The 26,986-nt window shown below is 41.8% G+C and overlaps 1 protein-coding gene across 1 annotated transcript; it reads right to left on the reverse strand.

Annotated features, from left to right (window-relative positions):
- abat (4-aminobutyrate aminotransferase) lies at positions 1-26,986 on the reverse strand. The gene is made up of 17 exons (XM_079233235.1): positions 26,921-26,986; positions 26,362-26,404; positions 14,164-14,305; positions 12,635-12,732; positions 12,508-12,537; positions 11,819-11,936; positions 8,767-8,816; positions 7,797-7,877; positions 7,591-7,683; positions 6,493-6,555; positions 6,329-6,392; positions 5,658-5,806; positions 4,989-5,126; positions 4,145-4,312; positions 3,107-3,253; positions 2,366-2,477; positions 1-1,555 (listed from the first exon to the last, which is right to left on the reverse strand). The coding sequence occupies exons 3-17, from the start codon at positions 14,231-14,233 to the stop codon at positions 1,434-1,436; spliced, it is 1,503 nt and encodes a 500-aa protein (XP_079089361.1). The 5' UTR covers positions 14,234-14,305; positions 26,362-26,404; positions 26,921-26,986; the 3' UTR covers positions 1-1,433.

A 26,986-nucleotide genomic window follows, 5' to 3' on the forward strand; every position in this document is an offset into this window, starting at 1 on the left:
ATATATATATATATATATATACTGTATATATGACTGTAGTAAGTTAATAATCAGAAAGAAATGAATGATAACACTTTTCCTGAACTGCTACTCACTTGAAACACTTGCCTAACAGCTCCATTGAACATTCAGACATGATGAAGGTCTTAGCTGTTCTACAGAATCAGTAGAACAGCTTGGGCAGTTACAAAATAAAAATTCCACAACTATTTAGAAAAAGTTCTGCTGTGACGGTGTTTAAGCCTTTATGCTCTACATCTTTGTATTATCTATGATCTAATTGCTACTCAATGGACTTGTCCTCAAAGTTTAAGTTTAAGTCAAGCTACAGTTTGCTAGCAGGCCAGTCCTGTTTAGGTCCGTCACCAAGTGGCAGACGATCTAGCACGATTATCATAAAAAATAAACAATTCGTTCTGAATGTGTTTTCGGAAAAAAAAAAATTGGCAACAAATGAAGCTTTTGTTCAAGAGTCAAGTCAATGTGTTCAGAATTTCAGTTCAACTAAGGTTACCAATGGCTGCTCCCATTTGAGCCACTAAATAAAGAAAAGGGAAAAATATTAGCACATTTAAGTGACATGCAGGCACTAAACAATCTATGACATCCTCATGATCCATTTAATATACACATTTTTTTCTGGCCTACAACATTTCAAAAGTCATTCCTATTAAGAGCAACACATCACAAGGACGTTTCTAATGGATGGCATTAAATGACATGCAGGTCTTAGCTTTATTGTGCGCTCCTACATAGCGTCATCACCTGCATCCAGGGTGACTCCGTCTTCTTCACACACACACATACAGAAGGACTGGAATCCCCTCAGTGACTGAGTCAGGCGGTGGATGAAGCCAGCATATGACCTCTAAAATAAGTTTACATAAGACTCTGCTCTGAGCCAATACGTGAGGTTGATTAGGAGTTGGCATCTCCCATATCTTATTTACTTTATCTAATGCTGGAGCAGACCCACAGTTTTAATCTGACTGCAGACCTGTAAATCTCAGGCAGTAAAAGGTGTGAAACAATAGCTGCTAGCTTTGCTGACATGATGTACAAGTCAGTCTACATGTAAGACATGAGAATGATTCTGGAATTTGGAGCAATTTCCACAGATTTATTTCAAATAAATATGAAGATTGTGTGAATTTCTCAGTTACTGCAGCAGTACCCAGTTACTGCATCTGAATGCTTTCCTGGGTACAGATTTATGGCAGCACAAGCATGATAATATCATCATCATCGTCACCATCATCATCATTTCTGGCTAATGAAGATTGGCTAATTGGATCTTAAACAGAAGATGTATGAGATATCTGTGTGAGTAATTGTGTGGATTGTGCTCATCATGACGTGGACTGTCTGGAGTTCCCCCCCTCTGTTCTGGAGTAACTCATGCAGTGTCCGTCAGGTTCCTTCTGGGTCACCCTTTATTTGTGCTGAGCCAACACCTCATTGAAGATGTTGAGGAAGATCTCCACATGGTACTCCTTGAAAACCAGCGATGGACGGAAACGGATCGATCGATCACCACACCCTCCCAGGAGGACACCTGTCAATGACAAATGCTGTTACAGGGTGTCCACACAGCTCTGATCTGTCATCAGCCTTCATAAGGTTAAACACTAAATCCTATTCCTGCTCATTTTACACGGTATCAATCAAAACATTTCTGTAATGATGTAAACTGTCTATTTGATGGAGTTATTACCAGAGATTAGAGCTATCACTGTTCAACTCCCTAAAACAACGAGAATTACCGCCTCGAGGTCGTACGCTTCCACCAACCTGTCATGTGGAAGTTTACATTCATGTCTGTCCAAATGTCATCCCTTCATCAATTTGATCCGAGTAGTAATGTGTAGGAAATTGTCATAATTACCATATACATTTTGAGTTTATGAGCCAAAAGTGTGTTTTGGGAAGTCACAGTGACCTTTGACCAACAAAGTATCATCAATTCATTCTTGAGTCCAAATGGACGTTTGTTTCCAATTTGAAGAAATTAGCTTTCCTGAGATATTGCCTTCATGAGAATGGCAACGAGCGTGCGGTCATAGTGACCTTGACCTTTGAGCACTACAGTCCACCTCTAGTCCAAGTGGACGTTTGTGTTGAATTTTATGTTTTTAAAGCAAGCAGCACCATGAAGAGATGTCTTGCTAAAACAAACCGGAATGATTGATGTATTGATGTTGTAGCCCAGCTGAAATGGTGATGTTAGCAATAATCACATTGTCCCAATTGCAAATACAAATTGCAGTATACTAGTTTGGACTCCCATGTTCAATTTGCGAAGTCGGTACTCCAAGGAAGGTGAGTTGTAACCAGGAGTAGTAAGAAATGGTGGAGTACTTCATACCTTTGTCTCTGGCCTTGTTCAGGATGCTGCTGCGTGTTGCATCATCACAGATATCAATGGCACAGAAGGTCCCCAGTCCTCGAGCTCGACTCAACAGGCCGGGGTACTGAGTCTACACACACACACACACACACACACACTCTAATATGATGCGGGATAGTTTGATGAATAATACTTAATAATATCATATTTTAATTGTTCTTTGTGTAACATTTCTCTCTGTCAGGTGAATGTAGTATGACAATGTTTTCCTCTGAAGTAATACACAGTAAGTAGTATACAGTATACATATTTTTTAAAAGCTTGGGCCCTTTAAGTTATTTCAAGGTACAGCGAGTTAGAATGGTTTTATATATTTAAATTCAATAATTTTATTATATAAACATGTGTGATGCAACTACAGATTGTCATGGCCGGTGTGTTGCTGAGGACCAAGAAAGCGCAGAGTTGAGTGTGAAATTGTTTGTGCGGTTCTCCTGAAAGCTGCAAGGAGATCATCCCTGTTCTCAGAGACAGAGACACACAAACAGAGGCTATACTTCCAACAATAAAATCCATGTAAACCAAACATCGTGATCCGCTACACTCTTCTGGCCCCCCAGCCCTCCAGTCAGCAGTTCTTGAGGCTGGAAAAGTGCAAGCAGCGCATTTTCCCAAAGAAACGCATCCAGCACATAGAGTACACACAAGTTTGGCGAAAATAAAACAAAGTGCACCGTTACATTCACACACACACACTACCTGTAGGTCATAAAGGCCGTTGAGCAGGGCTTTTCCAGAGCGGGTCACCTCCTCCAGAAGGTTTTCTTTTCGGATCACATTGAGAACCTCAGCCAGGAGCAAGGTCTTTGTTGGGTCACCCATCCACGTGTTGAAGATGCGGTACGGCTAAAAAGAGACGGATACACGAGTAAATAATAAGCGATCTCCCAAACATCTTTTAATATCTAAAAGTGACAGTCCAATGGCATTGATGAGAGCTCCAATAATGTTGAAGACATTACTGTGTATGTATGCCTACATGGAAATCCCAGTCAAAACCTATGGTTGTAAATACGTATATGTGTCATTGTCAGTGTTGCAGGATTGCATTGGGCCGGGTTCAGAGTGGCGAGTGAGGTATCAACAGTCAGCATCAATGGAAGTATTAAACACTTTTGGATGTGATCTAAGAAACTACAATAATGACCGGATAGCTGCTACTAAATTGACTCATGACTGATTCAAGCTCCCTAGATCAGTGAAGGCACTCCAGGGGGCACATGAGATCTTTTTAAATACATATTTAAAATGATCATCCATTCAAAAATCCTTTACAAATAGTTATTTATTACATATTCAATCAAATATAAGTGTAACTTCAGAAACTGAATCGCATGTATTCTATGTTAAATCAGAGTGGTACGCTGGTGGCACAGCGCTGTGTATTACATCTTTTTTTAAACCCAAAATGCTTTGCGCTGGTTAGCTGAAAAATATTTCACAGGGTGTACATCACTGAAAAAAGGTTGAGAACTACTGCCCTAGATGATGAATGATGATGAATGATTATGATTTCTTTGTCAGCACGCCCAGTGACTCTAGCAGCACCAACTTTAGCCCCAATACTGGAGAAATGTCCAAGAATAGCGAGATCCATACTTTGGGGTATTTTGGACATTCCAGCCTCAAAAGGCTTCTTACAGGGCTTTTGACATTTTGTCTTGATCAAGTCTGAAACACATCATAGAACACTTGAAATATGATATATTAAATATGACCGTTAACACAATGACTAACCTTATCAGCCTGTAATTCGTCTTTGTGGAAGTAGCCACCAGTGAGAAGCTTCTTGCTGAAGGACACAATGTCAGCAGGGTCATCCATGCCCCAGTGCGCATGAGCCCACAACTTCCCCGTGTTCCCTCCACCAGTCTGGACTTCATCCACGTGGAAAGCACAGCCATGCTTGGGAGATAAAGGGTTAACAGAGTGAGCTACGGAAAAGTGAACAAGGAAGAGAGATCATGAAAGAAAGTAGGAGAAAAGGAAGGAAATTAGCTTTTCACTCATTGACAGGAGACTCAATGGAAAAGAAGCCCAAGAAGGAAGTCTTCATCGCGAGGAATACTGATCCAGGACCAGACTGCACTTATATTATCACGTCAGCTATGAGGTCCTGTATTTATACGCGATGGTGGACTTTACTACAGTCCAAATATATCATTTCACAAGGATCGAAAGGCTTGTATCAAAAACATTGACCGAAAAGTGGCGACTTTCTATCCACTAGTATACTACAGCTGGGAAATATATTAATAATAAATAGATTTTGGACATGAAGGATAAAATACATGAGTCTTTTCTTGGTTTTAAAGGCTGCAACAGGGTTTGATGTCATTTTCTGACCTTACCAGGCTGCTCCAGGTGTTTTTTTATTTGCCTTTACCTATTTAGTCATTATATCCACATTACTATATTTTATGAATATATCAATGTTGAGGTTTTTGTTCAAAATTGTCCTGATACAGTTTTTGATTTCTTCATATCGTGCAGCACTACAGTATTTCTACCCAGTTATGCAATTAAGTCAACAAACTAACGCCCTTATAAAGGATCTGTTGCCTTAAGTGATCACTAGTACCTTGCGTGCAACATTGCGGAGGCTTCTGAAGAAGTCTGGGGAGGCGTGGTTATCTCCACCTTCAGCCTGGATTGGTTCAATTACAATCCCAGCTACAGGCTTCCCCTTCTGCCTCCATTTCACAATCAGGTCCTCCACCTGGAGACACACACACACACACACACACACACACACACACACACACACACACACACTCTTTCTCAGAGGTGCAATTTTCATCCCTCTATAATATAATATGAATATAACTTATATTTAGACACTCAAAACTCAAATATATGAATACATGGCATATGGGATACGCATCACATATGCCATGTATTAATATATTTGAGTTTTGAGTGTCACTCTCAATACTTCCAGACTAACCAAACACTTGGAATACATCATTTTGGATTGTGAACTTGAGATAGCATTATATTTGTTGCAATTTATAGCTTTAAAGATATATTATTTTATTAATCATTAACAGATTATAAAATACTAAATGTATGTTTACTGTCAATCAAAGCTTTATCATGATGGGCAACCGTGGAAGTTAGGTTTTTCAAGTTAATTCTTTGATCAAACACATGTTTCTGTCAGCACTTAACTAATGATGAGATGGAGTTCACACAATTAAACATAATTAGGCACAGCGCACTCCTTCTCCTCCCTGCACACACAGCCTACCTCCTCCAGGCAGCGAGCCTCCTCCTGGGCATTCTCTCTGGTAAATTCCTCCAGCGGGTACTGCAGTTTGGGAAACGGAGCAATCGGCCAATCAAACGATGGCACATCCAGCTTGTGGATTGCTTTAGAGTGTGTTGTTGCCAAGCAACCTTAACGAGGCAAAAACATTATGTTAGTCATAAATCTATGATGTTGCAACAATAACTCAGCCGTAAAGTTCAATGGTTGATCACCATGCAGTATTCCGGTGTCTTCAGGTGTATTGACAGTAGTTTACGACCAATACAATGAAAACACTTCAGAGCAGCAGAATGGGGAGTATGACCTGAATCTGACCGTGGTTATGCTCGGATTCACCAGATCAGAACTCGGTAGGACTTTGGTATTCAGGAGATTTGCACTTAACCTGTTAAACGGGCCTCGATGCTGTGATACAGCCACACACAGACTTTTAAAGGGAATCATCTGTTTTTATGTTTGATGTCAAATGGATACACTCTTTTCTAAATGTGTACTTGTTACTTGCAGAAAGCTTAACGTTTTGATTGTTTCAAAGCTCCCTCAGATACCGAGCCACACTCAAGATGAATATTCAAAATCTATAGTCAAAATGAAATTCTAAAATCTACAATATTTATATATTTTTTAAATAGAAGCGAGCGATAACATACCCATGGTTCTTCCATGAAAACCTCCCATGAAGGATAAAATACTGAGTTCTGGACAACCTGGCATCTGAGATGGAAAAACAAAGACAAACGGGAGGATGCGCATATTTAGTAAAATATACTGTATCTCAAAGTATTCTGATGTGTAGTGAAAGGTCTTTCCCCACCTGGTTGACCATGCAGCTGCTGAGGTCTTCCTCCGATGGAGCGGTGTGGCCCCGCTCCTTGTTCTACAGCAGACAAACACACATTTACATTTGGTTGTGGAGATTATATTTAAGTTCTGATTTCATCTTGAGAACAGAACAATAAACATATTTAAGAAATACAATGGTGTACAATATGAAAATAATCAATTAGAAAATAAAATGTGTTTGTTTCTTGCAGCATATCAGGGGTTGTATTTACATTTAAACGGCACTTTTTAAAGAATTCATCAGCTCAGTCAGTGTTTAAAGGCGCTCGCAGAAAACTCCTCGTCATAGGGAGAACTATGGGCTGTCGCTCTGTCTGACGGTGTTTGAAGATTACACATTTTTAATAGATTGGATTGATCCAGCATTTTTAGAGCCCGACCTTCAGTGTTCATTTTGGCACCCGATTCTGATTTCGTCGTAGTCTTTTGGCAAAATGTATATTAGTGTTCGGCAAATGTTAATCTAGTTTACGTCAGTAAACATTTGTCATGTAGTCTATATTTTAATTTCATCTACTCGTTTTGAGGCTCCAGCTGTTGCCATCTTTGTTGCATACGGTTGCCATGCCGTGTTGATCTGGTTCCTTGTGAGGTTAGTGGAAAAGGCGTTGTTAACTCGTTCACACACACAGTGCCCTGCGCTGCAGCACTACAACAGCTAGAATCCATTAGAAACTCAACTCCTTCCTCATTCAGAGGTTCACTGCCCATGTTCAGACCGAGAGGAGAAGCTGAGCTATCAGACAACCTGCTGATGTTTCTTAAGTCACCAAATAGAGGAAGATTGAGATGGTTGACAATCTTACTACTTGATGGTGATTTAGCCTCTGGGAAGTTACAATACGCAATATTACAGGTTTCTGTGAAGCCAGCTGGTATCCAGAGAAAAGACTTCCTGTTCTGTGCGAACGTTCATTTTTATAAGCCCAATTAGCAACTTGAGACTCAAGGACAGAGTCTGAGTTATTTCAAAAGGTTGTGACCTTTCAACCCATCCTAAGCACTCGGGGTTCAATGTCTTGCCCCCGGGCAGAAGCCCTAATAACTACTAGTACTAGTAGGCACTCACCCTGTACCACATAAACATCGCTTTGTAAGCATTCTCATTGGAGCAAGAGCCGCAGGCCATCGTCTGAACACGAGTCATTCCACTGGGAGCCACCTGACAGGAGGGAAGACTTATATGCATGAAATGAGATCAACTTTTATTACAATATCAACACTATCGTCTCTCAACTGTTCAATATGTTGAACTTTGACTGTGGATGTACTAACTGAGAGAAGACTTTCAGTGAGATTGTCTGGAAAGCTCTCCGGCGGCAGGATTCCCAGGGCGGGTCGGTTCACAAGTGTACTCTGAAAGACAGACACATTTCAGAAAACACTGAACAATGAACTGGAAATTAAGGAATAACATACATATCACACTCTGGAGAAACCAAATGATTGAATACATTTCAATGGAAAATCGAACCTCCTCCATTATTTACAATACAACAGAACACGACTCCCTCTGGTCATCCTTCACTATGTTTTTACAAACATGACCCATTTTATTAATATTCATGTCTTTTTTAGCCTGAAACCCAATTTAAACCCACATACACGCATACGCACATACATATAAATCATTTATACTTTGTGCCTTTTTTTAGATGAAATAATAAACACGCACACAAACATACACGCACACACACACACACACACACACACACACACACACACACACACACACACACACACACACACACACACACACCGTACTTCTATACCCTGAATATATGATGTTTTGCTGGCTTGTATCTCACTGTTTTGTCGTCCTCTTGATGTTATGTCTATGTATTGTCTTTTTATTTTTACAATAAAAAATAATTTAAAAAAAAAAACACTGAACAAGCACAACCAAGACTTTATATTCAGAGACATTCAGCAAACCATTCATTTGACTGCTCTTGCCAACACGACTACACTGTGACGTGGCTGCTATTTAAAGGAGGGTAGATAACTGTGTAAGATCCACTCATTGATCACAGACATCATTAACTACATCTGGAGTTGAGCTTTACTAGGACAGTAGAGGAACAGACAAAACCAGGAGCATTTTAATTCAAAAAATTAGGAACTGTGGTTGTCTTAATGTAAACTCTGGACCAGTGTACAGGATAACAACTCAATACACAACATCCCCAATTCACACTCTCACCGTAGTTGATGATACAAATGATCTTGAATGTGGAGGACCTACCAGATTGTTGGGATTGGACATCAGTTTGAGGAGAGCGGGGTGGTTGTAGCCTGAGGGAGGACAGAGAGAGAGGGAGTGTATGTAGATGACATGTATGAAGATACTAAAAGGTAGTAGAGTAATTGATTAGATTAATTCAGAACCCTCTTTAATAAGAACCACTCATTCTGTTTAGTTAAATGTGAGGATCTCTATATGCTTGCATGAAATGTAATGTCTGTTAAATAAAAACATTTTATGTCATAAGATGATTGGCTAAAGCAGAGAGGAAACTGTAGTCATGTAATTTATGTTGTCGAGGTCAGAGGAACATAAATTCTCTAAGTCTTCTCTAATTCTCAAACATTTAATTTGTTCTTCTAAAATCATTAAACTATTTAAATGTTTCAGAGGACTACCAAGATGTATGTTACCTGAGTTGGTGGGTTGATCCACTGACGGCTCCAATCACTGTCTATCATGATGTTTAATGCTATATGATCATTATAAATATGGCAGAAAGGTGGACTGTCAGTGTTTGGGTCATGGACGTTTCAGATGGCTATTGGATTGTCATTGATATTGTTATGAAACCTCCTCGGGATCTGTAATAGTAGCATTATAAGTCGATGAAACATTTGTACTAATTGGAACATAAACTCATTAGTTTAGTGTTGGAAGCCAAGAATATTTGAAAGATTAGTTCTTTCTAGTAAGCATTGATCAGAATGGAGATCTTTCAGGTGGTACTTAAATGTTCTTTCTGCCTGACAACCAAATCCAGGAACATTCTAAGAAATACAGTACATTTGAGATTTGAGTGTTTGAGCCATGACATGTTGAGTTACAGCGGTAACGCAATGAAGACAAAAATATCAGTGCTAAAGTCTGTCCTGCTGTCTGTGGCAATAAATCTTGAATCTTACCTAAACAAATGTGGCTGCCTTACATGAACTGTTCCACTTCCAACCAGCAGAGCGCAGTGTGGCGCATGGAGCGCTCCACTTTCTGCACATGCTCAGTCTCTACCTTGTTTTCTCTCTATATTTTGAATTGAACCTTTTGCCCAGCTTCATTCACTGAGTCCAACAACTCCAGTGGCTTCATCACAATGACAAACAGGCGCAACACATCCATTCTTTCTCAATATCGCCCCTTCCATTTCAATTATTGTATCCTAGTCACAGTGAGGAGTAGGTTAGAAACGTTGAGCATCACAACAACCAAAGAGAAATCAAAAACATTTAAAGAAATACTGGCCTGGTATGTCTTAAATACATCTACTTATTCCTATGTATTCTGAAAATATAAGCAATTGCTACAAGCTCCTGTGGTTGGGCCCTTTCAACTACTGAATTAATTAAGTGTGTGAGTTCTTGGCTCCGACAGAAACCCTTCTGTCAGGGGGCCCAGAGGCCTGGAGCTGAAACCACAAATAATGTTAATCAGACTGGACTACTGCAACCCAACTGGAGTCGTACTAGTCTTAGTCTTTGGACAAAGGTCCATTTCAAAGAGAGCAGGAGAGCATTTTCCAAACCATCACATTTGTCTTTGAATATTTTGATCACGAATGATCTAGATCAGGGGTTCTGAACTTATTGGAGGTACTGAACCCTGCAAGCTTCATCAGTGCATTCACCGAACCCTTCGGAATTGGAAAAATAAAATATGATTTCTTCAAAACATAGGTATATTTTTGTTAGTGCACAAAATGAACCATGCATCAGTTGCACACAAAATCCCTGTGTTCAAAGAACAAAATCAACAAAACATGAATTTCACACAAAAACATAAGAAGAGAAATGGTGTGTTGCGGCCCGACATTGCTAGTGTGAACCGGGCTGTACTGTGTGTCTTGACCCCTGCCGAACCCCTGAGTGACTCACCGAACCCCTGAGTGACTCACCGAACCCAGGTAAAGAACCACTGATCTAGGATCTACCTTTGGCAGTAAAGGAACAGGAAGTTTCCTTTTCTACTTGACAGTGTTTAAATTGTAGACTTCCTGTAAAATATGCTGGTCAATGATCCAAAAACAAAAGGGAAGCCCCAAGCCAACAACCCAAATAGTAGTAAAGTAGATAGAACCTGCAACCATCACCAGGCTGCAGTTCTTTTCATAGACAGAACAACACTTGAACAACTGAATTAAGACAACATCTCTTGCTGGTATTAGCATGACATCTGCCTCTGATCTGGAGCAAGTGAAGGGCATATTAGAATGCAGAATGCATTGCAATCACACCAGCCAGGCCACGTCTGGGGGTTTGTAATGTGTGTGAATGCAGTTTGTTCAGTTTGGCCACATTTTAAAAGATTTATAATAAATGCCTTTCAATGCCTCTCAATGTAGGCACGCCAGAGCTGGCTCGTAGCCACGGTTGCAAACAATGCTAACAGTGTTTCCCATCGGTGGAAGCGTCGGCCAGCTAAAATGAAAAGCTGCTATCTGAATTTTTTGTTCGATGCTCTTTGACCTCAGTCACCTTGAGTGACACTTCTATATGCAGTGTAATGCTGCACCGTAGAATCGGCTGTGGTAAATGATCTCCGCGCTGCTACAGGAGGTGAAGAAAACACGCAGAGTTCAGCGAAGAATGGTGCAGCTACGCCTGGATTAGGCCAGATACTAACCCTTAGTAGCCCTGGGCATTTTAAAATGGGGCCTTCTTTCTCTGTGCAACTATTACAAAATCCACAGGTTTCCGAAACCAGTTTGTTGGGTAAACTGAATGTACAACACTGCTGTGTCCAGGGGAAACAGAAGAAAAACTGGACCCAATAATTCCCTAATCTCTGACTGATGTTTGTTAGCAGAATGCGGTCAAGCACTGCTACACCATCTGAAGTTTGGCTGCTTCCTGCCTTCATCATTTCTTGCCTTTAAGTAACTCAAATACACAAGAGTAACTTCTTCAGATTGCTGTCAAGAACAAACTACAAACACTAGTGCCCAGGTGGTAAACTGGCAGCTCTCCAGCTACAGTTCTTTTATCGTTCACAATATGTATTGATACCGTGAAGTAAAATGGCATATGTGGTGTAAAAAGGATTGTCATTTGCTACTAACCGATTGGGATGGAGGAGATCTGAGTGTAGATATCTAGCATGCGGTTGCCATCCACATCCACCAGGTAGTTCCCTCTGCTCTCGTCATAGTTACAGAAGAAGTTGATTGCAGCAACATTCTGAAAATAGACATATTCTGTATTAAGCACATTATTCAGAATAATTCAGTCCTCCTCTATTAACTTGGCAGCAGACGCTCAAACACATACACCTGCCGTGCGACACACAAATAATCACACTGTGGGAATAAAAAGACCAACATTTTGGTGAATGTTACAAACTGTGTTTCAGGGTCATGAGCTGCTGAGCGTTGCTCAAAGAGTGACACATAGAAACGTCTATGAAGTCAATGTAAAAACAAGACATTGTGCCTCTAGGAGCAGATCTCACCCACTCACACACACACACACACACACACACACACACACACACACACACACACACACACACACTCTCACACACTCTCACACACACACACACACACACACACACACACACACACACACACACACACACACACACACACACACACACACACACACACACACACTGAGAGTGCTGAGAGCTGCCAGTGATTGACCAGCTTTTCTCTCACACTAACTTTGACAAGTACTACTAGATTAATTATCAACAGCCAGACAATTAATTCAGCTTCCCTGTTGTCTTTCACCTCACCTCACCTCACCTCACCTGAATATCTCCCAGCTGCTTCGTCAGCACCTACAGAAAGAATAACTCAGTTATACCTGAAGAAAGGACAGAGTGCTGATGTGCGTGTGTTTGTGTGTGCAGGAGTGTGTGTGTGTGTGTGTGTTACTTGTGATCGTGGTCCAGGAACTGAAGTCTTCATGGAGGGTCCATCATAGTCAAACTCCACCTGGGACTTTGGTGCTGCCTTACTGACATATCGACAACCTGGTGGAGAAAACAGAGAAACAATATCTATCTCCACACACTGAGACATGATGCTACTCCCCCAGCTTGATCAGGGTTTTGGTTATGTGCTTGCACATGTTAACATCATATATGGGTTTATAGGGTTGGAACAAAATATCATTATGGAAATGAAATATGTAATCAACATACTGCAGCCAAATATCTATATTTTTATTCAAACATGCAGGAGCTCTAAACGGCCGTGTTGGAACAGATGAAATGAAACTCGTTAGCTACGTTAGCTACGTTAGCGCCTTTAGCATTAAGGGGATGGCTGTTCCAGGCCCAGAACCTCTAGGTCCCATAAACATCACATTACTAGCGTTTGTCAGAGAGAATCACTCGCAGTGCTCTCAAGGGACGTTCACTCCAACACTTCCCTCGCGTGTATTAGTGCTCGGTGTCTGTTATCACAGTGACGGCTCTTTGATATATTTTAACCTCTTTCTGGCAGTTCAGCCTTTTGCCAGTTCATGGCCCATAGTTTGTGTTAGCCATTTGTGTTCACTGTGACACTAACCGGGGCTGTAGGGTCCCGTACGTTATTTTAATACATTGTTTGTTGGATTATGTCCAAAGTGGCAGAAACGAGGGAACGCTCTGTGTTTTCACCCACTAGGAACGGCTTGGGAGGCTGTTGGCTCAGCCGGTACAAACCATCGAGACGCACTGTAACCGCTACACATTCTGGTAAACTAAACTTCTGGCCATATCCTTCCCCTTTATACTAACCCTATTGATGATTGACAGGAGAGATGCCCTTTGAGACATCAGTCAGTCAGCGACCTCTGAGGAGCCAGAACATTGATAACAACCTTCTGATTCAGATCAGTAAAACATGTCCACTTATTACAATATGCTGATCATATACACAATATATATATATATATATATATATATATATATATATATATATATATATATATATATATATATATATATATATATATATATAATATACAAGTAGAAATTATCAAAAAAGGACAAACATACTCAAGTTCACTTAAACATAAAGTTGGAAGAGGAAGCAGGGCTAGACTACACGAGGCATACAGCATGTACACAACACATTGGTATAACTTACTGATGATCTGTTTTCTCAGACACTCTTTACATTTAGTCTTTAGACCAATTCAGGGACATCCAAAAGGACACAGCTCGTTTTAGAGTAAATCATTTTTTAAAGGATATTAAACAGTTTTAAAACGGCTGAAGCAGCAAAAAAGACAAGAAAATGAACTACAATGGAAGCAAAGCGTTTATTAAAGGACAGCTATGCACACAGCTCTGGAAACACCTCTAGGTAAAGATACAAGACGACATTAGAGCAAGGTTTCACGTCTGGACCTGGGGAAACGGTACTTACAGAATGCATTCCAAAGGATTTCATTTAAATTGGGTTGGATTTACCTGGAGCACTGAGCCACACATTTTTCTGCAGGGAGAGAGCAAACTGACGGCTGATCAAGGAGGACGCCATGACAACGCTGTCCAGAGACAGGATGAAGTGTGAGGTAGAGGCAGCTCTCAGGGTATATCCTCACCAGGCCACCTAGTAAGAGGGAGAGAGGGTGTGTGTGTGTGTGTGTGTGTGTGTTAAAGAGTCACTTAGCTGAGACTATGCACCTTGTTGGTCATTGTTTCACCTTAGTTATGGTATCAGGACAGATTTACTCTTATTCCCACACCTATTAATAATAATAATAATCAGAAGAACTGTATTTATATAGGACCTTTCAAAGCAGAGTTTACAAAGCTCTTTGACAGACAAAGCAAATAAACAAAAATCTAAACAAAAGCAAGATAAACTAAGGTAAAATTTAAAACACAGATAAAACAGTACAACAGATGAAACAATACAAATAAACAACAAAAAGCTTTTGGCTTTCAAGTAGAAGAATGTTTTCTTAAAACAAATCATATGTGATCCATTTCAGGCTTTCTAATAGGCTGCAGCTGGTGTAACAGCCATATTACTAACATCAATTCATTAATAATTATCCTTTATCTCTTGAAAATGTAAGAAAAAAATGCAGAGTGCACTCCCCCCCCCTCCTCAAGCTCTTATGCAATACTGGCAGTAGAAACCGGATCATTCCAGATATATGCTTTCACACAGCAAAGGAAACCCTGACCCTGCACACACACACACACACACACACACACACACACACACACACACACACACACACACACACACACAAGCACACAAGCACACACACACACACACACACACAAGCACACGCACATGCACATGCACACGCACACAAACAAACACATGCCTGCACACGAGCACGGAGGGGTTTCTTGGCAACACCTCGGGAACTGGATGGAACTGGTTTGGAGAGTGAGAGTTACACAAGACTGCATCCTCATAAGCCTGAAGGGACGCAGCGAGTTTGAACTGGGATGAGCTGGAATCGGAGCACAGAGGGAAGACAGCAGCAACACTGCCTGCTGGAAGACGGTGGTCGTAACCATAGATACCTTGTCATGAGAAGGACTTTGTACTGAAGAACGGGATTTTACTCACTGATTATTAAAGTACCACTGAGATGTAATAACAATTATAATAGATGGGTAGATGAAATTAAGCATTCTGATTTGTTGAGAGTGAGTCACACGGTGTACTTTATTGAGCCATAATGTCCTGTGCGCCTGCTTACATTTAGCTGAGCGTTCCATATCAGAGCTCAAAACAACGATAGAGTTTGCGCGACCGTTGTGTCATCTCAAACAAACATGTTTCTGGAAACCTTGATGCTTTGGGGGAATGACTTCTGATCAGAATGACAGCGGTGAATAATGGGGGAGAGGGGAGTAGATAACGCTCTGAGAGAGACTAGTTAACACTGAGAGACTAGTTAACACTCTGAGAGAGACTAGTTAACACTGAGAGAGACTAGTTAACACTCTGAGAGAGACTAGTAAACGCTCTGAGAGAGACTAGTTAACACTGAGAGACTAGTTAACACTCTGAGAGAGACTAGTTAACACTGAGAGCAGACTAGTTAACTCTGAGAGAGACTAGTTAACACTGAGAGACTAGTTAACACTCTGAGAAAGACTAGTTAACACTGAGAGAGACTAGTTAACACTGAGAGACTAGTTAACACTCTGAGAGAGACTAGTTAACACTGAGAGAGACTAGTTAACGCTCTGAGAGAGACTAGTTAACTCTGAGAGAGCAGACTAGTTAACACTGAGAGCAGACTCGTTAACACTCTGAGAGCAGACTAGTTAACACTGAGAGAGACTAGTTAACACTCTGAGAGCAGACTAGTTAACACACTGAGAGAGACTAGTTAACACTGAGAGCAGACTAGTTAACACTGAGAGAGACTAGTTAACACTGAAAGCAGACTAGTTAACACTGAGAGAGACTTGTTAACACTCTGAGCGAGAGACTAGTTAACACTGAGAGAGACTAGTTAACACTCTGAGAGAGACTAGTTAACACTCTGAGAGACTAGTAAACGCTCTGAGAGAGACTAGTTAACACTCTGAGAGAGACTAGTTAACACTGAGAGCAGACTAGTTAACTCTGAGAGAGACTAGTTAACACTGAGAGACTAGTTAACACTCTGAGAAAGACTAGTTAACACTGAGAGAGACTAGTTAACACTGAGATACTAGTTAACACTCTGAGAGAGACTAGTTAACACTGAGAGCAGACTAGTTAACTCTGAGAGAGAATAGTTAACACTGAGAGACTAGTTAACACTCTGAGAGAGACTAGTTAACACTGAGAGACTAGTTAACACTCTGAGAGAGACTAGTTAACACTGAGAGCAGACTAGTTAACACTCTGAGAGAGACTAGTTAACACTCTGAGAGAGACTAGTCAACACTGAGAGAGACTAGTTAACACTCTGAGAGAGACTAGTTAACGCTCTGAGAGACTACTTAACTCTGCGAGAGACTAGTTAACTCTGAGAGAGACTAGTTAACGCTCTGAGAGAGACTAGTTAACACTGAGAGAGACTAGTTAACACTCTGAGAGCAGACTAGTTAACACTCTGAGAGCAGACTAGTTAACACTGAAAGCAGACTAGTTAACACTGAGAGAGACTTGTTAACACTCTGAGCGAGAGACTAGTTAACACTGAGAGAGACTAGTTAACACTCTGAGAGAGACTAGTTAACACTGAGAGCAGACTAGTTAACACTCTGAGAGAGACTAGTTAACACTCTGAGAGAGACTAGTCAACACTGAGAGAGACTAGTTAACACTCTAAGAGAGACTAGTTAACGCTCTGAGAGACTACTTAACTCTGCGAGAGACTAGTTAACTCTGAGAGAGACTAGTTAACACTGAGAGAGACTAGTCAACGCTCTGAGAGAGACTAGTTAACTCTGAGAGAGCAGACTAGTTAACACTGAGAGCAGACTCGTTAACACTCTGAGAGCAGACTAGTTAACACTGAGAGAGACTAGTTAACACTCTGAGAGAGACTAGTTAACACTCTGAGAGCAGACTAGTTAACACTCTGAGAGACTAGTTAACTCTGCGAGAGACTAGTTAACTCTGAGAGCAGACTCGTTAACACTGAGAGCAGACTAGTTAACACTGAGAGCAGACTAGTTAACACTCTGAGAGATACTAGTTAACACTGAAGAGCAGACTAGTTAACACTCTGAGAGAGACTAGTTAACACTGAGAGCAGACTAGTTAACACTGAGAGAGACTAGTTAACACTGAAATCAGACTAGTTAACACTGAGAGAGACTAGTTAACACTCTGAGCGAGAGACTAGTTAACACTGAGAGAGACTAGTTAACACTCTGAGAGCAGACTAGTTAACACTGAGAGCAGACTCGTTAACACTGAGAGCAGACTAGTTAACACTCTGAGAGATACTAGTTAACACTGAAGAGCAGACTAGTTAACACTCTGAGAGATACTAGTTAACACTGAGAGCAGACTAGTTAACACTGAGAGAGACTAGTTAACACTGAGAGAGACTAGTTAACACTGAGAGACTAGTTAACACTCTGAGAGAGACTAGTTAACACTGAGAGAGACTAGTTAACGCTGAGAGCAGACTAGTTAACACTGAGAGAGACTAGTTAACACTCTGAGAGAGACTAGTTAACACTGGGAGAGACTAGTTAACACTCTGAGAGAGACTAGTTAACACTCTGAGAGCAGACTAGTTAACACTGAGAGCAGACTCGTTAACACTCTGAGAGCAGACTAGTTAACACTGAGAGAGACTAGTTAACACTCTGAGAGAGACTAGTTAACACTCTGAGAGCAGACTAGTTAACACTGAGAGCAGACTAGTTAACACTGAGAGAGACTAGTTAACACTCTGAGAGAGACTAGTTAACACTGGGAGAGACTAGTTAACACTCTGAGAGAGACTAGTTAACACTCTGAGAGCAGACTAGTTAACACTCTGAGAGCAGACTAGTTAACACTGAGAGCAGACTCGTTAACACTGAGAGCAGACTAGTTAACACTCTGAGAGATACTAGTTAACACTGAAGAGCAGACTAGTTAACACTCTGAGAGATACTAGTTAACACTGAGAGAGACTAGTTAACGCTCTGAGAGAGACTAGTTAACACTGAGAGAGACTAGTTAACACTCTGAGAGCAGACTAGTTAACACTGAGAGCAGACTCGTTAACACTCTGAGAGCAGACTAGTTAACACTGAGAGAGACTAGTTAACACTCTGAGAGCAGACTAGTTAACACACTGAGAGAGACTAGTTAACACTCTGAGAGCAGACTAGTTAACACACTGAGAGAGACTAGTTAACACTCTGAGAGCAGACTAGTTAACACTCTGAGAGCAGACTAGTTAACACTCTGAGAGCAGACTAGTTAACACTGAGAGAGACTCGTTAACACTCTGAGAGCAGACTAGTTAACACTGAGAGAGACTAGTTAACACTCTGAGAGAGACTAGTTAACACTGGGAGAGACTAGTTAACACTCTGAGAGAGACTAGTTAACACTCTGAGAGCAGACTAGTTAACACTCTGAGAGCAGACTAGTTAACACTGAGAGCAGACTCGTTAACACTGAGAGCAGACTAGTTAACACTCTGAGAGATACTAGTTAACACTGAAGAGCAGACTAGTTAACACTCTGAGAGATACTAGTTAACACTGAGAGAGACTAGTTAACGCTCTGAGAGAGACTAGTTAACACTGAGAGAGACTAGTTAACACTCTGAGAGCAGACTAGTTAACACTGAGAGCAGACTCGTTAACACTCTGAGAGCAGACTAGTTAACACTGAGAGAGACTAGTTAACACTCTGAGAGCAGACTAGTTAACACACTGAGAGAGACTAGTTAACACTCTGAGAGCAGACTAGTTAACACTCTGAGAGCAGACTAGTTAACACTGAGAGAGACTAGTTAACACTCTGAGAGAGACTAGTTAACACTCTGAGAGCAGACTAGTTAACACTGAGAGCAGACTAGTTAATGCTCTGAGAGAGACTAGTTAACACTAAGAGAGACTAGTTAACATTCTGAGAGCAGACTAGTTAACACTGAGAGAGACTAGTTAACACTCTGAGAGAGACTAGTTAACACTGGGAGAGACTAGTTAACACTCTGAGCGAGAGACTAGTTAACACTGAGAGCAGACTAGTTAACACTGAGAGAGACTAGTTAACACTCTGAGAGCAGACTGGTTAACACTCTGAGAGCAGACTAGTTAACACACTGAGAGAGACTAGTTAACACTCTGAGAGCAGACTAGTTAACACACTGAGAGAGACTAGTTAACACTCTGAGAGCAGACTCATTAACACTCTGAGAGCAGACTAGTTAACACACTGAGAGAGACTAGTTAACACTCTGAGAGCAGAGTAGTTAACACTGAGAGAGACTAGTTAACACTCTGAGAGCAGAGTAGTTAACACTGAGAGCAGACTAGTTAACACTCTGAGAGAGACTAGTTAACACTCTGAGAGCAGACTCATTAACACTCTGAGAGCAGACTAGTTAACACACTGAGAGAGACTAGTTAACACTCTGAGAGCAGAGTAGTTAACACTGAGAGAGACTAGTTAACACTCTGAGAGCAGACTAGTTAACACTGAGAGCAGACTCGTTAACACTCTGAGAGCAGACTAGTTAACACTGAGAGAGACTAGTTAACACACTGAGAGAGACTAGTTAACACTCTGAGAGCAGACTAGTTAACACTCTGAGAGCAGACTAGTTAACACTGAGAGAGACTAGTTAACACTCTGAGAGAGACTAGTTAACACTGGGAGAGACTAGTTAACACTCTGAGAGAGACTAGTTAACACTCTGAGAGCAGACTAGTTAACACTGAGAGCAGACTCGTTAACACTGAGAGCAGACTAGTTAACACTCTGAGAGATACTAGTTAACACTGAAGAGCAGACTAGTTAACACTCTGAGAGATACTAGTTAACACTGAGAGAGACTAGTTAACGCTCTGAGAGAGACTAGTTAACACTGAGAGCAGACTAGTTAACACTCTGAGAGAGACTAGTTAACACTGAGAGCAGACTAGTTAACACTGAGAGAGACTAGTTAACACTGAAATCAGACTAGTTAACACTGAGAGAGACTAGTTAACACTCTGAGCGAGAGACTAGTTAACACTGAGAGAGACTAGTTAACACTCTGAGAGCAGACTAGTTAACACTGAGAGCAGACTCGTTAACACTCTGAGAGCAGACTAGTTAACACTGAGAGAGACTAGTTAACACTCTGAGAGCAGACTAGTTAACACACTGAGAGAGACTAGTTAACACTCTGAGAGCAGACTAGTTAACACTCTGAGAGCAGACTAGTTAACACTGAGAGAGACTAGTTAACACTCTGAGAGAGACTAGTTAACACTCTGAGAGCAGACTAGTTAACACTGAGAGCAGACTAGTTAATGCTCTGAGAGAGACTAGTTAACACTAAGAGAGACTAGTTAACATTCTGAGAGCAGACTAGTTAACACTGAGAGAGACTAGTTAACACTCTGAGAGAGACTAGTTAACACTGGGAGAGACTAGTTAACACTCTGAGCGAGAGACTAGTTAACACTGAGAGCAGACTAGTTAACACTGAGAGAGACTAGTTAACACTCTGAGAGCAGACTGGTTAACACTCTGAGAGCAGACTAGTTAACACACTGAGAGAGACTAGTTAACACTCTGAGAGCAGACTAGTTAACACACTGAGAGAGACTAGTTAACACTCTGAGAGCAGACTCATTAACACTCTGAGAGCAGACTAGTTAACACACTGAGAGAGACTAGTTAACACTCTGAGAGCAGAGTAGTTAACACTGAGAGAGACTAGTTAACACTCTGAGAGCAGAGTAGTTAACACTGAGAGCAGACTAGTTAACACTCTGAGAGAGACTAGTTAACACTCTGAGAGCAGACTCATTAACACTCTGAGAGCAGACTAGTTAACACACTGAGAGAGACTAGTTAACACTCTGAGAGCAGAGTAGTTAACACTGAGAGAGACTAGTTAACACTCTGAGAGCAGACTAGTTAACACTCTGAGAGCAGACTAATTAACACTCTGAGCGAGAGACTGGTTAAAGATGGCTGCCATCAACCCCAGACATCGGTGGTCTCTATAAAGGCCAAGCTGCTCCGCTCCAAAGTTGTTCAGCCTACAGTTGAAGCCTTCCAGCAGCTGAAAAGGTTCTAGCTGTTAATGGATGACTCTTGTTAAGGGAAGCAGTCTTCTAAGAAACCATTCACCACTCTAACCAAAGCATAGGACAGACCGTGGACCGTAACACACACATGTCTGAGGTCAGAAGCAACATCCCCTCCATTTCGCAGCTAAAAGAGTCAGATGTTTCCCTCTGCAGTTGGTCAACAACACCACTAAAGGATTGCACAGCCTTTTCAGTTTCTCAACCAGCACCGGACAGATGGACGACCTGAACACACAGCGCCTTTGTCCACAGCTGTCGCCGGCCCGGCTGTCCGGACAGCCTGACCTGACCGGACTGATTTAATTCAATTTTAGTATCACCCAAAATCACAAATGACTAATTAGCCTCAGAGGGCTTTACAATCTGTGGATTGATTGGCTGCAACTAGCACCGTTGGCCAATTTTGCTGATCATTTCATCTCTTGCTGTAGATTCCATCCTCATACTGCAGAGAAACAAGCGGTGGCAAAACGTCAGACAACTATAGATATATTTAAGACCCCGTCACAGTAACCACCGAAACACATCCCCACATATATGCGTGTTGGAATGGAATGATTTTCAGATATCAAGGCTTTACATCTCAAAACAAGAATAGTAGAACACATGTTGGTCATTAGACCAAGTTAAAGCACACACACACACATACACACACACACACACACACACACGCACACACACACAGAGAGAGAGAGAGCTGCCAGTGATTGACCAGCTTTTCTCTCACCCTTTGACTTTGAGTACTACTAGATTTATTATCAACAGCCAGACAATTCATTTAGCTTCCCTGTTGCCTTTCAACAATTACCTAATATTAATGAGTGACAAAAAAAAGAGAAGATTAAAAAAGGAAACAACTAAAACAAGTGTGACCGACTATACAAGTCAAATACATGACAGAAACTGTCCTGCCTGCTGTCTTTCTGCGTGATACCAGCCTGGGACGGTAAACTCTGCCGTCCCGCCCTTCAGTGACCTGAAATTGCATTGACAAGAGCGTTGTGTAACCACGGCAGCGTGTGGCCTATCAAACTCCATAGCCATTTGATTGACATAACATCACTTTTCTCCTGGTACACACTGATAGAGATAAATACATGGATCTAGAACAGCGAACAAAGGACTTGACCAGGACCAGGGTTACAGTTTAGAAACATGGGAGGAGTACTGAGAACAAACTGAATGAACTGAGAACAAACTTTAGAGTTTCTCAAGTTGGGGTCGACCATGATGCGTTGAGTTGTCTTTCTGACAAATTGATATTTACTCAAATATTGAGAGTGCCGAACCAATTTGTTTTAAAAATGCTTTACATACACCAGCATTCCCATATGATCAGTTGGGAGCTTCTTTCACACTGCCAGGTTGGAGCATGTTTGGGGACCTCGGGTGGAGCTAAAGATGGTTGAGGTAAAGCCTCTGGTAGCTGGCAATACCTGCAATAACAGTGAGAGACCTAACAGGTATTTCTTTCTTTCAAAGAGAAATTCACTTGGTCATTCAAGTTCCTGCATGAACTGATGCATCCCCATGATGGCTTGAAAGACATATGATCACCAAACCATTCAGTGGGTCGCGGACTTGTTTTCAGCCCTGTGCATTTATATTTATATACCATATTACCCCACTAGAGAGATGATAGTACCATATTACCCCACTAGAGAGCTCATAGTACCATATTACCCACTAGAGAGCTCATAGTACCATATTACCCCACTAGAGAGCTCATAGTACCATATTACCCCACTAGAGAGCTCATAGTACCATATTACCCCACTAGAGAGCTCATAGTACCATATTACCCCACTAGAGAGATGATAGTACCATATTACCCACTAGAGAGCTCATAGTACCATATTACCCCACTAGAGAGCTCATAGTACCATATTACCCCACTAGAGAGTTTATAGTACCATATTACCCCACGAGAGAGCTCATAGCACCATATTACCCCACTAGAGAGTTTATAGTACCATATTACCCCACTAGAGAGCTCATAGCACCATATTACCCCACTAGAGAGCTCATAGTACCATATTACCCCACTAGAGAGCTTATAGTACCATATTACCCCACTAGAGAGCTCATAGTACCATATTACCCCACTAGAGAGGTTATAGTACCATATTACCCACTAGAGAGCTCATAGTACCATATTACCCCACTAGAGAGCTCATAGTACCATATTACCCCACTAGAGAGGTTATAGTACCATATTACCCCACTAGAGAGGTTATAGTACCATATTACCCACTAGAGAGCTCATAGTACCACATTACCCCACTAGAGAGCTCATAGTACCATATTACCCCACTAGAGAGCTCATAGTACCATATTACCCCACTAGAGAGCTCATAGTACCATATTACCCACTAGAGAGCTCATAGTACCATATTACCCACTAGAGAGCTTATAGTACCATATTTACCCACTAGAGAGCTCATAGTACCATATTACCCCACTAGAGAGCTCATAGTACCATATTACCCCACTAGAGAGTTTATAGTACCATATTACCCCACTAGAGAGCTCATAGCACCATATTACCCCACTAGAGAGCTCATAGTACCATATTACCCCACTAGAGAGCTTATAGTACCATATTACCCCACTAGAGAGCTCATAGTACCATATTACCCCACTAGAGAGGTTATAGTACCATATTACCCACTAGAGAGCTCATAGTACCATATTACCCCACTAGAGAGCTCATAGTACCATATTACCCCACTAGAGAGTTTATAGTACCATATTACCCCACTAGAGAGCTCATAGCACCATATTACCCCACTAGAGAGCTCATAGTACCATATTACCCCACTAGAGAGCTCATAGTACCATATTACCCCACTAGAGAGCTCATAGTACCATATTACCCCACTAGAGAGCTCATAGTACCATATTACCCCACTAGAGAGGTTATAGTACCATATTACCCACTAGAGAGCTCATAGTACCATATTACCCCACTAGAGAGCTCATAGTACCATATTACCCCACTAGAGAGCTCATAGTACCATATTACCCCACTAGAGAGGTTATAGTACCATATTACCCCACTAGAGAGGTTATAGTACCATATTACCCACTAGAGAGCTCATAGTACCATATTACCCCACTAGAGAGCTCATAGTACCATATTACCCCACTAGAGAGCTCATAGTACCATATTACCCACTAGAGAGCTCATAGTACCATATTACCCACTAGAGAGCTTATAGTACCATATTACCCCACTAAAGAGCTCATAGGACCATATTACCCCACTAGAGAGCTCATAGTACCATATTACTCCACTAGAGAGCTCATAGTACCATATTACCCCACTAGAGAGCTCATAGTACCATATTACCCCACTAGAGAGTTTATAGTACCATATTACCCCACTAGAGAGCTCATAGTACCATATTACCCTACTAGAGAGGTTATAGTACCATATTACCCACTAGAGAGCTCATAGTACCATATTACCCCACTAGAGAGGTTATAGTACCATATTACCCACTAGAGAGCTCATAGTACCATATTACCCCACTAGAGAGGTTATAGTACCATATTACCCACTAGAGAGCTGCGCTCACTGAATGCAGGGTTACTTGTGGTTCCCAGAGTGTTAAAAAGTAGATTGGGGGCTAGAGCTTTCAGTTATCGGGCTCCTCTTCTGTGGAATCAGCTTCCACTTTCAGTCCGGGGGGCAGACAGTCACCTCATTTAAGAATAGACTAAAGACTTTCCTCTTTGATAGCACTAATAGTTAGGGCTGTTTCAGGTTTAGATGAGATATTCCTTCATTTGTCCCGCAATGGGGACATTTACAGGATTATTCTCTCTTCACAGGTGTCCATGTGTCTAGAGCCGGTCCTGCCTCCTGGGTCCTGCCTCCTGGGTCCTGCCTCCTGCCATGGCCCTGCTGATGCTCACCTTCTCCATTTCCTTCTAAACTATAGCAACAACTTGCCCCTTTCTATCTTCAACATCCAACGCTGACGAACCTCTGGCTTCACATTTTGTTACCTAAACCAAATGGATTTGTGTGTATGCAAACATCTGGATTGCCTCACAAAGCAACATTTGGAAACAAAGCCGATTTAAGAGGCAGCCATGCTCATTTTCACGTTGACGACCGTGTGAAGGAGTTGTCAACGGTAAATGGACCCGTACATTTCTTTTCTAGTCCTCCGACCACTCAAAGCACTTCAACACTACATGACACCATTCACACAGGAGCTACCAGGCAAGGTGCCACATCTGGATTATCAACCATTCATACACTAGGGGAGCAATTTAGGGTTTTTAATAAGTGTCTTGCTCAAGGACACATCGATGGCACATGGGCTAGCGGAGCCGGGAATCGAACCGCCGATCCTCTGATTGAAGGATGACCCTGCTCACCACTGAGCCACAGTCGCCCAGTAAATGGACTCGCATTTGTACAATACATGTCAGCATTCACCCATTGACACACGTTTGAGTAGTTTAGTAGTTACTTCCTTTAAATATTCGAACCCAGAACTGTTCGGCTTTCTGTAATTCTGTCTTTTGCCAGTTTGTGTCTATTTTGCATTCAAATGAGGCAAATGAAGTGGCACTAAGACTATGCACTCTGTTATTCATTGTTTCATCTTAGTTGTGACATTCTGTGAAAAGGACCCCACAACGCTGTGAATAAACACATAATTCATGCTTTTTCCCCTTCTATGAGGTATGTATTATTCTTCAGCTACACAGATATCATGATGTATAATAGATGATTGTCGTTTAATGTACCACAGAATCGCTGTATCGTGCCTGTGGGAAACGTAGTGTGAGAGACTGCACCCTTAAGGTAGGCAGGCACACGTGTAGTAAAATAATGTGGAGGCTTTATGAAGTCTGGAGCTGCTGGACCTGTTACATCATCGTGTCGCTGGAGTGAGAAGAAAGCCTTCAACTCCTTACCTGCTGATGTCTGTTGTCCAACGAGGAATCCAGAACCGAGGCCCTGGAACAAAAAGAACAACATCTACTCTTAAACCAGCTTTTACGGATGAAGTATACAAAACACACTTCTGATAATGTATGAATATGTATTTACGGTGGTTATTACTGCTGAGTGTAGAGGTAAGTAGCAATGCTCTTAAGCAGAAGGTGACATATGCTGAGTGGTGAGTGTGAGGAGCAATGCCACTGATTAGCATTCAGATGGGTTCATTTGCTTAGAAGGATTCTGCATATCTGCTCTGCTGACAGATCTGGTTCCGACTGGATCCGGCCGGCTCACACACTGGACACCACGTTTCACCAGAGTTATGGATCCTATCAGATCACATCACTTTGCGGTTGTGATGTCAACACACCGATCGATGGACGCCTGTCGAGCGACGCGCTGACGGCTCAACAAGCACGAGCACCTGCGCCGGGAACGAGTGAGTCTACGCGGCACGGCGGCGCTCCGAGCCGGGCGCGTCTCTGCCGCGGGCACCGTGGTTCACGAGCCGCGGCGAGGTCTTACACTTACCGGGGATCCGCAGTCGGCAGCACCGGGGGATGACTGCTGGACGGCGAGCGAGAGCGTGTGTGCGCG

Source organism: Taurulus bubalis (assembly GCF_910589615.1).
Source record: "Taurulus bubalis genome assembly, chromosome: 17".
NCBI classification, from domain to species: domain Eukaryota; kingdom Metazoa; phylum Chordata; class Actinopteri; order Perciformes; family Cottidae; genus Taurulus; species Taurulus bubalis.